This window comes from Paralichthys olivaceus, chromosome 18 (genome assembly GCF_024713975.1).
Source record: "Paralichthys olivaceus isolate ysfri-2021 chromosome 18, ASM2471397v2, whole genome shotgun sequence".
Classification (NCBI taxonomy): domain Eukaryota; kingdom Metazoa; phylum Chordata; class Actinopteri; order Pleuronectiformes; family Paralichthyidae; genus Paralichthys; species Paralichthys olivaceus.
The window spans coordinates 11,926,537-11,944,023 of record NC_091110.1 but is presented as its reverse complement, the minus strand read 5'-3'; the positions used below and the strand labels follow the sequence as shown (position 1 = coordinate 11,944,023).

The 17,487-nt window shown below is 42.6% G+C and overlaps 1 protein-coding gene across 2 annotated transcripts; it reads left to right on the top strand.

The window, feature by feature from the left end:
• The first annotated feature begins 927 nt into the window (after positions 1-927).
• Positions 928-15,777, top strand: rfx3 (regulatory factor X, 3 (influences HLA class II expression)). 2 transcript variants are annotated; one of them, XM_020082084.2, is made up of 17 exons: positions 928-1,065; positions 5,610-5,722; positions 5,868-5,956; positions 6,706-6,964; positions 8,404-8,478; positions 8,765-8,946; positions 9,055-9,174; positions 9,287-9,411; positions 9,543-9,658; positions 10,356-10,471; positions 10,608-10,762; positions 10,865-10,962; positions 11,125-11,274; positions 11,439-11,647; positions 11,737-11,890; positions 12,069-12,111; positions 12,649-15,777. In XM_020082084.2, the coding sequence occupies exons 2-17, from the start codon at positions 5,615-5,617 to the stop codon at positions 12,927-12,929; spliced, it is 2,280 nt and encodes a 759-aa protein (XP_019937643.1). In that variant the 5' UTR covers positions 928-1,065; positions 5,610-5,614; the 3' UTR covers positions 12,930-15,777. The 2 variants fall into 2 exon arrangements, with proteins under 2 accessions (XP_019937643.1, XP_069369554.1); XM_069513453.1 differs by having other exon boundaries at positions 989-1,148.
• Positions 15,778-17,487: the final 1,710 nt, after the last annotated feature.

The window sequence follows — 17,487 nt, the reverse complement described above, 5'->3', positions numbered from 1 at the left end:
TCCCTGCCCCCCCACTATGACTTTTCTTATCATAGCCACCACAGCTTATGCACCTGAATCGAGCGCCCTGCAGAGCTTACTGGTGTCCACCAGGTAAATATAATGTTTGAGAGCCTCCAGATTTGTTTGTCACTGTGTGTGCACTATTGAACATCTTCATGTATGTATGAGTACTTACAGCGATAGTTTATTGAAAAATAAAAGCTCCAGAGGAGGATAACAGAGGATATTTAGGCTAAAAACATGGTGTAAAATACTCCGTTTAAAGCCAAATACGAATGTTGGGGCTTACTGACACTTGGATAGCAAAGTGCTCCACAGGAGCAGTATGGAGGCATTTCATGTTTTTTTTCTGTTACATCTGAAGAAGTGGTCCCCAGTTACTTCAATTGCATTTGATTTGGCTGCAACGCTGTGGACCCAAACACTTGACCCAACCCTCCATCAGCATATCGGTGAACTACCCCTTTGAGGAAATAAATGTGTGATTAAAATGCACAACTGTACGTGTCTTTATTCCAATAAATCACAATGAGAGGGGTGCCTCCTTTTTCACTTGAGCAGCTGACCCCACCAAAAAAGCAGTCTGTGCACGGCCCTGATCATGAAGCATCATTATGATTATGACAGTGTGAAAATGCAGTGATGCTAAAAATGTATTGTGGATCGTGATAAAGTGAAGATAAAACTTTGAGAAAATGGAAAAACCTGCAGCATCTAGAACTCCTCATTCATTTATACTGATCCAATAACATGTGTGTTATCTTTGCTACCTATAGGAAGCAGGACTTCTATTAAACATCTTTAACGCGTTAATCACTCTCCTAATAAATGGATCTGATGGGTGTGATTTTTAATTCCACTGTATTTACTGCGCTTTAATCTCCTCCCACCTGCCTGATAAGGATGCGCGCTCCCGGGGAGTTTTATAGCAACTGTTGCCCGGTGAAGCAGCGCCATAGTCACCGTAGTCCTGGCGACTGTAACCCACCAACAACAACCTCTCGCTCCATCATTACCACCTCCTCCACCATCCTCATCTTCATCCACCAGTCCACGGCTCAGGTTTGGATCAATCCTTTACTACCTTCACCCTGTAAATTCAACTTCGAGGCGCCGCTGCTCGCGGGGAGACATTCAACGCTTCGGTGTGTGTTTTGTCCGCCGATGAATGAGCGCTTCCTCTCGGTGGATAGCTTGGGGTACTTTGCTAGCGAGGGTGTTTCTTTGTAACGTGCTAGCATGCTCGGCTAACGCTCTGCCTCTGAGAGCCCCACAGATGTGAGCTGTCCGGCTCGCTAGCAGCAGCAAGAAACGTCCCCCCTCTGTGGTTTATCTGCTGTTACAACTTCACCCACATGTCGTCGGCTCGGCATTTAATAGTTTTTGGGTGTAACTCGTGTGTTTAAACTTACCATGCTTGCTGAGCGGTAGCATAGGTCTGGGCTAGCCGCTGATGCTAGCTGGTCAGCTGGAGCAGGTGTCTGTTGTTGCTAGGTTGCTAACGCCAGCGTTGCCTTCTCACAATGCCTGCTGGTATCCCCCCCTCCGTTTATTTAAGCTAATGTTGCAGTGATATCGCAAGTTTGTCAAACCATGTCGGGGATACACAAACAGCAGCGTCGACCAGCAGTGAGCTAGCTTCTCCACACACACACACCAAGTGCTTTTGACAATAGCTAAGCCATTACTTTCCCTTTTGTCTTAGGGAAGCAAGATAGCCTCGCTAGCCCTCTTTGTGGCATCTGATGGCCACGATAAGCTAACACATGACATCAAGCTAAGTGTTGCAGCCTTGAGGGGGAAAAAATGCATCACTAACACAAAAACACCTTGATGTTGGTGCCCATTTTAATCCCGAATCATTGCTTTATCCTGCCCAGCACTGTTTGTATCTGGGCTGTAAACGTCAGGGTTTGTCCGCCCTCTGCAGAATATACCTGTATTAAAAACGTTTAAAATAATACATCCTGTATTTTTGATATTTAGTTATGCACTCCATGTGTGCCTGTGTTCCAGGGAGCACATACCATAGAAGAAGAGGGACTTTATTCAGTCTATAATCACACTGTAAGGGGGGGGGGGGGGGGGGGGCTGTATAGTCCTGAGTTAACAGTGTATTATTGTGTATAACTGTTTTATGCTCACTTTGATTTGGTAAAAGGTCAAATCTATTTCAGTCAAATGTACATATTCCCTTGCCTCACTATATGGGCAAGTATAAATATATTGAGGTTCCTTTATATTGTGTGAGGGTTGTATACAGGTAGAGACTTGGTTTCTTAATGTTGCATCACAATTATTCTTGGGTCCACTGGGTCTCCTGTACATCTGTGACCTCCCATTCCTGTTGGGGGAGAAAGCAGGTGTGTGTGTGTGTGTGTGTGTGTGTGTGTGTGTGTGTGTGTGTGTGTGTGTGTGTGTGTGTGTGTGTGTGTGTGTGTGGACAGGTGCACTTTCAGCGGGGATGGGACTCTTGACCATCGAGGCCTATGTGTATATGTGTCCATCACGGACAAGGTATTCAGCTAGGAGATAAACTTCAGTGGTCCATCACCATCCTTTACATCATTTTTGTAGAATTGTATGCTATTCATCAGTTGTGTGTATGTAACTACTGGTGTAGTAGGCCGTGTTATTGATAAGCAAACGTGGCTTTGACAGCCTCAGATCAATTCACACGAATTAGGTCAAACACTAATGATACAATTATTCCACATACTACAGACAAAGATCAAAATAATATTAATTTATTGATCTATTGGCATATACCACACAATATAGGCCATGCACAGACACCCCTCCCAGCACACACACACACACAGGATGTTGGAAACTGCTAGTTATCAGATCATGTTACCACTTACCTGTAGTCCAGTAGGGCAGAAATAGTACCATGCCACCTGCCGCCTGGATCCTGTTGCATTTCCAATCACTTAAAGAGGGCCTGATTAATTCAATTATTCAGTCATCCATTTTCATGGATTAGCAGGATAGGGCATGTTTGGTTTGTTATCAGCCCTGGCCGTCCAGAGATAATGTATGTTGCTGATGAAAGAGGGGGAGTAAAGGTCCTTGTTTTTTACTTCCAAAACCCAAATCGGGGAACTCGGCTCATCAGTGTAGATTTAGACGTTTTCTTAAAGCGCTTTTTCTCTGTTTCTCATGGTCCTGTCTTGACATCAAATCAAGTCAAATGTCTGAAGCTTTGTTACTCTGAATATAACTTGCAGTAGTAACAATATCCAGTGTATTAATGCAGTGTTTTTGACACCAAAATCAACATCAGCAAAGACACGCAAGTCGCTTCCTGTTTAGTTCCTAATTTAAAACCCAACTCCTAAACAAATAGTACTTGGCATATCTCTCTCCTCTTCCCACTTACATCTGCCTTCACCTGTTCGCCTGCTGTACTTGCACCTGCTCCTGTCTTGGGTTGAATGTTTGTGTATGAAAAGGGGAGATATTATGTATGGTGAACTTTTCAGGCTTGTTCACCAGCTCATATTTCTTTACTCTCTGCATCAGACTCCACCATTATCAAATGATCATGAGAAAACGGCGGTTCTGTGTTTTTGTTTTTCTTTCTAGTAGCTGTGAATGTGAATATAGCAGTCTTTGCTATGTGTTGCTTCTAAGGTTAGCATGAGGAACTGGGGGGGGTGAAAAACGTAGGGCAAAATGTTGCCCTCCTCTGTGGCTTTTGTTCCTCTGTGTCTTTGTAGGGCTTGCACTTGCTCAGTGGAGCAAAGCATTTAAGTGGGCCACAAGGGAGTGCCTGAATTGTGAGGCAGGAGGTGTGTTGTGTGTGTGTATTTGTGGAGGGGGTTGGGGTGAGGCAACAAGACTGTGTTGTGATGCAGGGGCACTTTTCCTCGATTAGGTGGGCTCAGTTGGGCACATGTACTTCAGCTTTCAAATTGCAATCTGGAACATGAGTCTACATTCCCAGCTCTCCTCAGGTCCTTTTTTTTGGAGCAATGGGAAATACAGTAGTAAGCTGAAGGCTCAAGTTTAACTGTGCAGAATGACATCTTTATATCTTTGGTAGTTTCCAATCATTGCCTGTCACACCTTAAGATAAAGGAGCTGCTGGCCATGTTTAACCTTTTTCTGAATTGTCCTAATTACCAGCATCTTTACAAAATCCCAGACTATAAACATATGCCTCTCTTGACGGTAGTTCTTTTTTCCACCAGCCAGACCACAGCCCGTCTATCAGCAGACTGCTTACGTGTCTGACAGTGATAGTATATGCATACATCCCCCTTCCCCGGTGTTCAAAATAGTCATGCTGAAAGCAGATGGCTTCGCGTTAATGAATCTCAGTTCGCCTGGATGTTTAAAAAAATACCTGATTTTTTTATTTCACTGACACTCGACTTTTCCAGCACACCAGGTAAGACTGACTCAGCTTTCTAATCCCAACATTGAGGTTCGTCACCCCAGCACAAATAAAGTGATAATCACTAGAAAAGGGGCCAGTATGACACTGAAGATAAAGGGAAGGCTTGTCCCCGGAGAGAGTCAAAGCTGTTTGGAGACCCAGCTTAATTAACCAAGAGAGGCTTGTTCATGGAAACTGTGATGGGGAGGAGGTGGCCCTTCCCTGGAAGGAATGAGTGATGTTAGCTGTACTATTATTAACTCACAAACACAGGTTCACCAACTGTCTCTCCTCTCCCTTTCTCCTTATCTTGAAAATAGATCACTTTCCCCTTAGTTAGCGAGCACTGTAGACAAGGTCTCTCATGCACACTACAGCTCTTTTATTAGTAATAATGATTATTTCTGCTCGACACATCAAAAAAATCAGATAGCTTGCATCTTGTTCTCAGTACCTTTTAATCTCAAGTAACATTAAACCTGTAAAACTGCAGGACTGACAGAGCAACAAAAGGCAACATCTATTTGGAGTTTGTTAAATATTAACTTGTTTTATGGCTGTGAACATGGAGACAAGTCCATGTGTCACTGATGCATGAGGCTTTTAGTACATTGAGTCACGAGTCAAGGCAGGAACAGGTGCTTGGGTAGAATTGCTCGAGAGCAGATTTAGTTTGGTCTGTGATGAAACCTCATGTTCACTGTTATGCCTTGATTAGTATCTCAGTCAAGCATATTTTATGCCCTGGTGATACTGAATCAGGAGGATAAATATTGGATGTATTTTCCTCTATACCAGGCTTTTGTTTAGGTTTTATGGATAAATGTGTCTGGTATTTCATGCAACAATATGTTTTGGATACATGCAAAGGATAAGATCTATATTGGGATACGTTACCTGAGGTTCATGGCACTGATTTGTAGAGAGGATAAAAAAGTAATCTATGTGTTGTTCTTTTTCTATTATCAACTCAACTTAAAAACAACAAAAACAATACAAGTATTTTGTAGAGCATTTAGCAAATTTCCCCTTTGTTTAATTTAATTATTAATCTTTTACACACGGGCGTTGGCTCAATGATGCATTAAGATGATAATGTTGCTTGAGTTGTAAAGTTGCCGTACCAGTTAGACCAGCAGGTTTGGGCTGAGTGCTCTTTTCTTTCACTTATTGTCGCTCTAATGTATCTACAACAAGAGTGTGTATTCTCTGTCTTATTTAGGCGCCATGCAGACCCCTGAAGCAGGCGCTGACTCCACCTCCACTGTCCCTCTTCAGACCACCGTGCCTGTCCAGCCTACCGGCTCCACCCAGCAGGTGCCTGTCCAGCAACAGGTACATCCAGCCTGTCTGCGTGTGTGTGCATTTGTGTCTGAATCTGTCTGCACAAGTGTGCATACCTGCATTCATGCACGTCTGCATGTGATTTTTAGTATAAACTAAACCATTGATTTGCAACTGCTGCAATTTGTGTTGCCAGGCCCAGACTGTTCAACAGGTTCAGCATGTTTACCCAGCACAGGTGCAGTATGTGGAGGAAAACAGTGGCGTCTACACCAACGGCAACATGTGAGTCACTCTGCTACTCAGCTCTGCTCTTACACCACTCAACAAATATTAGCGCTACGTCTCCGCAGCCTGTTCTTTCTCCTCTTAAGTCTCTTCACACCATCATTCATGTCACAAGCACATGATGTCAGTGGGAGGGCGTTGGGTCTTTTCGAGTTTGTTTTCTTTTCTGAGCGGTCTGCAGTCGTGCGTTTGATTGTGCTCAGTCACCTGAACATGACGAGAAGTAGGCCTGTCCTCTAAGTGCTGACGCTACGTGAGGGTCCCCTGGGTCTGGGGAACAGGGGTTACATACACACTCCACTAATAAGTCCAAGCTGTGTTTGTCGTACTGTGATTCACTTGGACACACACACACACACATACAGAAACAAACACACTGTAGCTGTCTGACCTCAGCTACTGGTGGAAATTCTTCCAATACTAAATCATACACCAAACAACTAGACACATTGTAAAAACATATTGTGAAAGTTATATTTAAAGACATTTTAGATTGCCCTCAGTATGATAATTACTGTTCACAGTATTTTATTTTAGCCTAGTGCAAAAACCATGAAGAGCTTAAGTGTAATGTAATTTTTTTACCATCTACCAGGTGACTCACATAATAAAGAAATCATACTTGAACTAAAAAATTACAATTTAACATAACTAATTAAAGGTTCTTCAGTTATTTTCTCTCAGTTTTATTTTCAGTTCGGGGCGCACTGCCTCATTGACTGACTGCTAACCTCTCCTCTGTACAGAAGAACCTACTCGTACTCGGAGCCGCAGCTGTATAGCCAGAACAGTGGAGGGACCTACTTCGACACGCAGGGCAGCTCGTCACAAGTGTCCACTGTGGTGACATCTCATGGCATGACCAACAACGGAGGAGGGGGCAGTGGAGGAATGAGCATGGGTCTGGCGGGGGGTCAGGTAATCAGCAGCAGTTCGGGGGCGTACCTCATGGACAACACTGGACCGCACCCTGCCACCCAGACCGCACGAGCTTCCCCGGCGACTGTAAGTGCATAACGCCCACTAACTGGGTTCCTCGACTGCCCGCTGTTGTGTGTCGATCGTACATCTGACTAGTATGTAGTCTCATCCAAATCTTCCCTGTTTCGATCCACACAGCTTTTAGTTTGCTTACACTCTTCCAGTTAGAGTAGATGCTCTGCCTCTGCAATAATCCCTGCACTGATTTGATTCAAAATGTAGGATGTCAACTCTCCCAAGTAGAGTGTTTGTGTTTTTAAAGTTTCAGTGCACATGTATTATGTTACATTATAGAGAGAGAACTTTTGTGTTCACCTCCTCCATGAATTTGTATATCTCTGGCGATGATCCTTGCTGATGCATGCGATGAACTGCGTAGGCTGCCCCTGAGTCTCTGTAGTGATACAACTACTGTCAGTTTCCATCCCTCATTTCATCTGCTGGTTCATTACCACTCTTTGGTTAAGAGGAAGAAGGGAGGGGCTAAAACCTGAGAGACAGGTGTATTGAGGAAGGGGGGAGAAACACAGTGCCACAGATTCTCCCACTCCTCATGAGAGTTGTGTATTGGTCAAAATCGTTGCTCTGTAGCTGTAATCTGAGCGGCCCATTGAGCATTTTATGTAGTCCACTGTAATGGTGCCTTCTGGCAGAATTGTTGTAATGATGTGTTAACTGACATTACATGTGGATGAATATGATGTGGATGTCGGTGGAGGTGTTGTTTTTTTTTTATGTCCAAGAAATGTTTGCAGGGTTGCAGGTGCATTTTAAACGCTTCAGAAGAATGCTTCTAAGTGATGTGCTGGTTGAATAGATGAATTGGTCCAGCAGTATGATTTTTCTGTTAATACAAGTAAATAGCAATTAGAAGACTTGTTTGAAATCATTAATCCTTTGGTAGAAAATGAGCTAAACACTGAGACATCATGCTGCCAACAGGAAGTATATCATGCTTCTTTTAAGCTAACAATCCTGAAGTGAATTGAATTGAATTTATTATTTCTCAAATACTTAATATCTCGCTTTGCAAGTACTATGATGATCAAAGTCATGCACATATAGCCACATCACAGAATTTCTAATAGCAGTCTATTACTGGACTATCGATTCATCTTTTGTTTTTATAATAGAGTCTCTGTATGTAATGATTGTGATAAGTGGATCTATACTAGTGGAATCTAGAGTGTTGCGTCTGAATTGTCCACACTGATATACTCATCCTGTAAAGTGTCTGTTCATGTTATATGGACCAGGCAAAGATTTTCCTGAAATGGCAGGTAGTCCTGCTCCGCTTGGGTTTAGTGGTGCTTGCTTTGGAATCTTTCCTAAATATTTTTTTTTGCTAGTAGCCACTAATGTGTTACCTTCAACTATTTATTTTTCTTGCTTTTGTTTATTTATTTATTTATTTTATTTCCCTCCTCTTACATTTTGTTGTCCTGTGCTTCGTGGTTTATCAGATTGAAATGGCGATTGAGACGCTCCAAAAATCTGAAGGTTTATCCAGTCAGAGAAGCTCGCTGCTCAACAGCCATGTAAGTTGCTTTTTATGAATGCTTGCCCTCATTTTACCTTGACTTCTGCTGAACTCTACTCTCTTGCCATTCTATCTCTCTCTACTCTGTACATTTGAGTTTGGTGTGGTGCTTTCATGTTGCTTCTTTTACTTGTTATTGTTGCTTTAAATTCCCTGGCTGCATTAGAGATGCTTTTGCAGAGCTGCAACATGGCAGTTCACTGACTGTCGGCCTGAAGCCTTTCCAGACAGTTAGTGTGGACCAGTGTGAATCTCTTGAGTAAGCATCATGTGTTCCCTTGTAGCTCCAGTGGCTGTTGGACAATTATGAGACAGCAGAGGGCGTAAGTCTACCACGATCCACCCTCTACAATCATTACCTAAGGCACTGCCAGGAGCAGAAACTGGACCCTGTGAATGCAGCCTCGTTTGGCAAACTTATCCGCTCCATCTTCATGGGACTCCGTACAAGGCGCCTTGGGACAAGGTTTGCTTTTTCTAGCTTCTCTCCCTCTCCTTAAAACTGTTTTACATCCATAAGAACTTCTCACCCCACTCTGTCAACATGTGCTCACTTTTGTTTTTTGTTTTGCAGAGGCAACTCAAAATATCATTACTATGGTATACGTGTAAAACCAGACTCCCCACTCAATAGACTCCAAGAGGACATGCAGTATATGGCTCTCAGACAGCAGCCTGTTCAGCAGAAACAGAGGTACACAGGCAGCCAGACATGCATTCAGATATGCATTCAGATATGCATTCAGATATGCATTCAGATATGGGATACTTATCTTACTTATGCTGAGTTGACCCTGTGGTTTCAGGTTCAAGCCGGTGCAGAAGTTTGACAGCGGCGCTGGGGAGAATTACTCAGGTGGAGGCCAGAACCAGCCTGGTGCAGCGGAGCAGACAGTCATTGCGCAGAGCCAGCACCACCAGCAGTTCCTAGGTTATCAGCTTTTCCCTTTATCTGAATGTCTGTGAAACAGAAAACATTTTCGAAATGCATTGATTTCTGGTTAATGTTTGTCCGATTATTACATATTTTTCAACTCATAACATTTTTCATCACCCCAACAGATGCATCGCGGGCCCTCCCTGACTTTGTCGAGCTGGACTTGGGACAGAGCAATACAGAGAACATCAGTCCAGAGGATGTGAAAGCTCTCCAGTCCCTTTACAGAGAGCACTGTGAGGTTAGATAAAGGGCATGCTTTTCATTTTCACCACAAAGTCACCGTAGCACACATATACTATTTCCATTCAATATTGCAGCATTCATTGAAACCATCCTTTTGATTGTACATTTCCCTATTGATCTGCCTGGACTAGCTGTATTTCACCAACACGTTAATCTATTGAACTTGTTTTCTATTAGAAGTCTCACTCTCTCTGAGGGAAAAAGTCCATGTTTTACCTCATTGCTATCATCGCAGACATTTAGTAGTTTAATCTACTTGTATTACACGTAAACTTTGGCGGGATTCAGAGTGTGGACACTTTGGGAAAGGTCACGTGTGTTTACAGAGACAGAGATTTGTAAAATGCCATCTGCTGGCATTTAGGAACTGAGTTTCCTCTTCATCTATTGATGTTTTCAATCACAGCTCTTCTAATGTCTGCTAAACAATGACCAATGGAAAAAGAACATTCACTCTTTCCTCATGCACATCTAGAACTATTTTGAGATGTCCATGTGAGATTTCAGCCATGATGTAGGTGAATAGAATTTTATCTGAGCCCTTGAGAGCGCTGACAAAATACATCTTGAAAATGTCCTGGTTATTCTGTACAAACCGGACATCGTGCTATCAACAGGCACTATTTCTTCTCCTCTTAGACAGTAATTCTATTCTATTTAGTGCTTTTATTTATTCTCTGCTTTTGTTACAGGCTATCTTGGACGTGGTTGTCAACCTCCAGTTCAGTCTAATTGAGAAGCTGTGGCAGACATTCTGGCGTTACTCTCCCCCTGACTCGGTAGAGGGTGCCACTGTAACAGAAAACAGGTGATGAAGATTAACAATGATTTTCTTTTTTAGATGATGAATCATTTTCAAAAAATATAAATTTCAATGCAATTTATTTTAGGAATGAATTGATTTCAAAGGCATCTTTTAAAGTTTTGATGTGGTCGTTTCACAGCAGCATTAGTGAGATCGAAGCGCGGCTCCCCCAATCACAACTACTGGCACTGTGCAGAAACGAAACTGTACTCAAGTGGATGAGCACCTGTGACCACCTAATGTACCAGGCCCTTGTCGAGATCCTCATTCCTGATGTCCTGAGACCCATTCCCAGTGAGTCACAGTCACAGACACCTCTCATGTTCACCTGTTTGCTGTGCTGCTGATGGTGTTATAATGAACTTGCTGTTTTTGCCATGTTGTTTGGTTTCTCAGGTGCCTTGACTCAAGCCATTCGCAACTTTGCCAAAAGCCTGGAAGGTTGGCTCAATAATGCTATGAATGCCATTCCACAGAGAATGATCCAGACCAAGGTGCACTATAGCAGCATTCATAAGAGACTGCATTGATGAATAAGATAAAAACCCCTGTTCTAAATATACAACTTATACATGAGAGTAATTTAGTTTTGAAAGGTATGGGTGGTTTACTAGCTGTTGGTGACACCTGGGCCTTTTGTATCATTGTTTTCACAGATTGCCGCTGTTAGTGCCTTTGCGCAAACACTGCGCAGATACACATCTCTGAACCACCTGGCTCAGGCGGCACGTGCCGTGTTACAGAACACGTCACAAATCAACCAGATGCTGAGTGATCTCAACCGTGTTGACTTTGCCAACGTACAGGTCAGAAAAGTTCTTTGTGTTTGAATACTCAGCAGTTGTGCTTTTGTAATTTCAACAGTAAATCACTTCTCTCTTATCATGATGTCAAAAGAATATATGTATGTCTTACTTTTCCTTTCACTGGACACGTGTGAGCCTCCCGTTCTGTCTCTGTTGCTGTGTAGGAGCAGGCATCGTGGGTGTGCCAGTGTGAGGAAGGAGTGGTTCAGCACTTGGAGCAGGACTTCAAGGCCACACTACAGCAGCAAAGCTCTTTGGAGCAATGGGCAGCCTGGCTGGAAAATGTGGTCACTCAGGTGCTCAAGCCCTACGAGCACCGGCCTAGTTTTCCCAGGGCGGCTCGACAGTTCCTGCTCAAATGGTCCTTCTACAGGTCTGCAAAAAAACAAACAAACAGCCACACTGAGTCATGACTGTGTGTGTGCAACAGAACACTTAATGTTTTATTTAATGTCTGTGCAGTTCAATGGTGATCAGGGACCTGACCCTACGCAGTGCTGCCAGCTTTGGTTCCTTCCACCTGATTCGTCTGCTCTACGATGAGTACATGTTCTACTTAGTGGAGCATCGTGTGGCTCAAGCTACCGGAGAGACGCCCATCGGTGTCATGGGGGAGGTACAACTTTGTTACCACTCGTTTTGGTTTTCAGTTTCATAGTATTTTATAATGCCACTGAGAAACACTACAAAATATGACAGATATAAATCAACCTCAAAGCAGTGTCTCATTTAGATACATTAAAGAAATACTATTTCTAATGGACCCACTAATTATGATTTTTGTCTGTTTTCAGTTCGACAGCCTCAACACCTTCTCCCTCAGTAACATCGATAAAGGTATGTGGCACAATATTTATGCTTAAGTGGAGATTTTGTTGTTGCCAACTGCAGTGGGACTACTGAGAAATTATAGTTCGGTTTTATACTCAAACAACTTTGTGTTTCAGAAGTCATTTAGGTCAGTGATTGGCAAGCATTGCAAAATGTAGTTAATGAGCTAAGACTGATAATTTTGAAATGTGAAAACAAACATTGTCAAAAAATCTACTGTACCTGGTTTTATACATTTTGCACAGCCTGAAATCACATCACACAAAATTGAAGTATTTGTATACTATGTTTTTGATGAAACACCAGGGAATGCATCAACTAATCATCTTATGAAGAGAGTCCAAGATCTTAGCAAAATCCTTTTAAAAGAAATGTATGATTCCTTTTCATGAGCAGAATATGAAATTGGGACAGCAGCTTTGAATATCAATGAATCCTTGAGGCTTGTTAATGTGGTAAAACTTAAATAATGTAAATAAATTAAATGACCAATTTGAATTTGTACAATTGTTTTTTTTAAATGTGTTGCTCTTTCTTGTCCAGATGAACATAGTGGGATGGACAGTGACTTGGAAGAGGACACGGAGGAGTCCGGGGAACCTCTCGCCAAGCGGGAGAAGTCGGAGCACGACGTGATCCAGGTGATCCAGGTCGGGGCGCTAGAGGACGGGTCCCACCCTGTTGTGGGTGTCGTCCAGCCAGGTGTCCTCCACTCGCTGCCCCAGCCCCCGCAGGATCACACGGAGCACATCCTCACCCCCTCAGCTGGTACTCCTAACATCCGCCACTGCAGCACCACAGGCAACACCTACGCCTCTGTTTGAGGGTCAGAGGGCAAGGCCAACCGTGTCCGGCCTATTTACGCTGTTTCATTCTCTCCACATATCTTTCTCTCTGTAAGTCTTGATGTTTCTGTCTCTTTCATGCATTGTCTCCGTCTGTACCTGAATGGACATGCTCTCCTCTCCGGCCTGGTCAGTGGAGGAGTGCTGATGGCTGACACTCTGGCCAAGTTGTGCTGTCCGTGTCTGACTGCTTAGATTCTGGATATTCTGCCATCCCATAAGTCTGTGCTCTACCCTAACGCAGCAGCTGGTGGAAGGGACCTGGAAGAAAAGGACTAATTTGACCCGTTAAAACATTTCCTGGTTATTCATGACTTAACAACAAACCGGTCTGTGTGTACAGACAAGCATATGCTTGAAGGAAAATTACATTGCTTCATACTACTCATGTCTCAGAGCTCAAATCCACGTCACCAGTCCCAGTGGAGCAAAGTCATCGATTGACTCAAGACCTTCATCTATTGTACATAGATCTGCTGTACTTTCAATTGGTATTACCCAAACCTCATGGTGCTATCATTGTGCTTTGCTTTAACTTCCCGTTATCCCTCCTAATTTTAGTATGATTTACATTCCAACTGCTGACTAACTTTTGGCTGAACAAAATGTTTGAGTGTTGTTTGTAGCTAAAAACAAAGGGATGACTTTCTATGTGTGTATGACATTTTAAAAAAGGATCAATGGGCAATTTTGTTATTTTTGGTTTGAAAATAATTTGGTAGCCACCCACCGATAACCACTTATAGCTTTTAGCCACAGAGAAAGAACCCCCCCCTAAAGAAATGTCTGTGCTGCTACTCATGTGTATAGAGATTGAGAATATCGGCTGTACAAAAACCGTTTCTTCAAAGCTAGCTTTTCTATGCACTCCGTGCATAACGCTTGCCTTTGTCCGTTTTAGATGCTCTGTAGTGTGGTTGATGAAGCTGTAATCTTGAAAACAACTTACTAGACACATTCCCCTGTTTCTTTTTTTTCCGTTTTTGTCTTGAAGAAATTTCTTAAGTTCACAGAGGACCAAAAACCAAACCAACAAGAGGAAGCTGGGAGTGAGCCCTCAGCGGCCACCCGAGAGCCGTTTCCTGTCCCCACAGTGCCATGTTGCAGAGCAGAAGGAATGTCAGGGATTAAATGTACCTCGGCTTTATCATAGTGCCTTATCTTTAAATGCAGCTGTCCTTGTTGTCCTGACTGTGCGGTGTCGAGAGCCCGCAGCCCCTCTGCATTGTCCCAGCCACACCTTTTGGCTTTCTGGTGACTTGTGGCTGGATTTGGGCAGGGTCATCAGTGTTGAGACCAAGGAACACAGGCACAGACACATCTGTTTTCTCTGGATCAGCTCTACTAAGCTTAGTACGTATCTGAATCACAGTCTTTAGCCTTGCTCCTGCCCTAACTCTGCCCTCTTGAGGCCTATTCTTGCATTAGCCTTCGTTACTGGGTGAAGTGCGTGTGAGTGTGTATATACATGGATGCGTAGGTCTGCACTGTGTTTGTATATGTATATAGATATGCCTATGTCTGCGTGCTTGTGTGTGTGTGTGTGTGTGTGTGTGTGTTGGAACACATCCATCAGTCACCCTACCTCAAACCAGTGGTGCCAGCCCTTTTGACGCGTGCAGAACAGTCACCAAACACTTATTGCACACACACCTCTGTACTGCACAAATCTCAACGCGATAGAGAAAATCTGCATTGCTTTTCTCTCACCTCTGACACATTGTGATTTCAGTTCTCAGCCCATAAAAATGCTTCATCCTTTGTTCCCTGTTTGAAGATCATCTTTGTACAGTGGACAAAAAGTAGATATTTTCTGATATTCAAAGAGATATATAGATATATATGTATAGTATATAAAATGACGACACACTACAGATATTTGTTTGCTTTTTATGTGGTTGATCGGATTGTTTCTACGTGACTGTGCTTCTTTCGGTAGCTCCTGTAATTAGTTTATAGACTCAAATGGGAAAGGCATGGGTACTAACTTTTTCTTCATTAGACTACATCTATACTTGAACTGTTACAGCCTTCTATGTTGTGGAGAATATTGAGATTAATCCTCTAAATAGGAACTGTTTTGCTACTAAATTCATTTTTTCCCCATGCCTGTTGAAATGGCCTGCACCGCTTCTCTGCGGAATTTTTTTTATTTATTGATATTTATTGTGTTTTTGTTTTAATATGTTATAATGGGGACTTATACCACTGCAAAGAGCAGACCTACTGTACAGAAGGAACAGAAGGTTTGTTCCTGTTGTTTTGTTTTAGTTTCCCCTCGTAAGTCATGTATGTAGGTTGATGAAGGATTATGAAGAAGGGTTGGCACTGTTATTTGTTGTAATCAGTCTTTTAGGATCTCTACTCCAAAAATTTCTTCAGAAACGATCATGAAACAGGATCTTTGCCCTTTTTGTCTAAATCTAGATTGTGTGCCTGTGTAGAAAACATGTAAAGGAGGGTGGGGATGTGCAGATATTGCATCTAGGTCTTACTCTGTAAGTTACGACTGAGTATTAGGGCCTCTGAAAGGGAAAAAAACCTGAGATTTCAAGAGTAAAGTAGTGAATTTAACAGAATAATTTAGGCTGCATGAGGGGAAATATCAAAGGATCAGCCTGTTGCCTGGATAATGGAAATGTGGTCGACTGTAAATCTTTGATATGATATATGTGTGATGTGATTTTCAAAGAGGTGCCCTAGATTCTCGAGAAACTATGATTGGTTCAGGAGTTAATATCAAGGATCGAGCACAGGTTCTCCTTGCTGCTTATTTCTGAAAAATCATTTCTTTATTCACTTGAATTGTCACCTTTTTTTTTTTTTTCGAAATCTCAGGTTTTCTCTTCTTCAACATGGCCCTAATGCTGCTGTTGTACAGACACATTCCATATTTATTAAACCCACACATCTCATACTGTAGCCTTACCCTGATCCTATTGGCTTGAAATGTCTGGCACACCAGATCTAGGAACCGAGCGCACACACAATACAGTCTTTCTCATCACATCCCTTAAGGACGGGTTTGAAAAGTCTGAGAGAAAGGGTCAGTGAACCATAAAGTAGCTGGGAGTTGGAGGCCCGGGGTATTTTGTTTACATCAGACTGCGGCCACAGCGACCTTGTATGAGCGATGGCTTCCTGACTCTTGCTATTTAAGTCAGGGAGAACACAAGGTGAACGGACACGTAAACATAAACCCCCTAGATCGACTTGTTCTTTCTCCAGAGCCTCACCATAAATCTGTGCTCACATAATAAACTAACCCCACATGACTCGCTGAATTTATTTGAAAATGCGATTGTAAAAAAAAAAAAGTGACGTTCTGTTCTGTGACTGAAATTTTTGAAGTATGCTGTAAACCTGGGTAGTGTGTACTGGTTAGGAATGGAGGTTTTGCAGGATATATTATCTTGCCTCTAATTGAATGATTTTTTTAAAATATATGAGTCTCACCTCTGTTATCATGAATTAACTACAACACTGTAGATGTATTTTTTTGTGCCTGAAGTGGAAATGGCTTAAAAAAAAATGTGTTTCTTTGAATCTCAAATTGTGTGCTTTAGGATCATAAGTGCTTTCTGGTCTGGCACGGCTACCATGTGCTGCTAGAAACCGTTTGTTTTGTTTCGTTAAACTTTTATCCCTGTTTATTTTTCACACATAGACTGATGTGCCACACAGTGATTTTTAGCTTTCTGCATCTCAAAGCCTGCCTGGTAAAACACTGGACTGATGATAATGCTGCCAACACAATTGTACTTTATTTCTCAGTGTCTTTGAAATTGAGAAGTAGGATTGTTATTTTTGTGTGTGTGTGAGTGAGTGAATGAGTGTGTGCGCAAATGAGCCCGTTTTCAACCAGAGGAAAAAAGAAAAAAGAAAAACATAAGCTATGTCATAGGAGTTTTAGCTAAGAACTGACTCTTCATCTGGACAACATGGCAGCTTCACTGACCCATAGCAGACTCCAGTGCCTTTCCTTTTCGCCCCGGCCAGAGCAGATGGCCTGGGTGACTATTGGGTCTCTGGTGGGCTACAGATAGAGGCTTATCAGAGCGGACGTTTCCTTGCACAGGTGCTGCCATTGAGAAGACACCAGAGCTGAGGAAGACGGAAAGAAAAAAAGACCTGTCCTCAGATTTGGGACTGTCCATTAACTGGATGGGACTCACACCGAGTGGTTTACACGTGGTAGATGACCTGCAAACGGCTTTTTAATTGTATAGAACTGGTTAATGAACAAGGAGAGCCGCTGTAAAGTTAAAACCGCTCTCTCTTACGACTTGTTTTTCTCATGATCGTGATTTCTGTTGGGGTTTTTTTGTCAAATGATCTTTTCTGAATGCTGTGATCTGTTTGAGATTTGTATTTGGATGTTTTCAAGTGCCATTTGACAGTCCAGTGAGTCGTGGCCATCTGTAGCACGCTCTAATGCAAGCACAAGCATTTGGCAGTGGCATTTGGGGAAGGTTTTTATTTTCGATTCACCCTAGACAAAAATATGTATATATCAAAAACTGAAAAGGTATATTTA

Coding starts and splice junctions, on each gene's coding strand:
- rfx3 (XM_020082084.2), top strand. CDS start 5,615: ATGCAGACCCCTGAAGCAGGCGCTGACTCCACCTCCACTGTCCCTCTT. Junction 5,957..6,705: donor GTCTACACCAACGGCAACAT/GTGAGTCACTCT, acceptor TCCTCTGTACAG/AAGAACCTACTCGTACTCGG. Junction 10,472..10,607: donor GCCACTGTAACAGAAAACAG/GTGATGAAGATT, acceptor GTCGTTTCACAG/CAGCATTAGTGAGATCGAAG.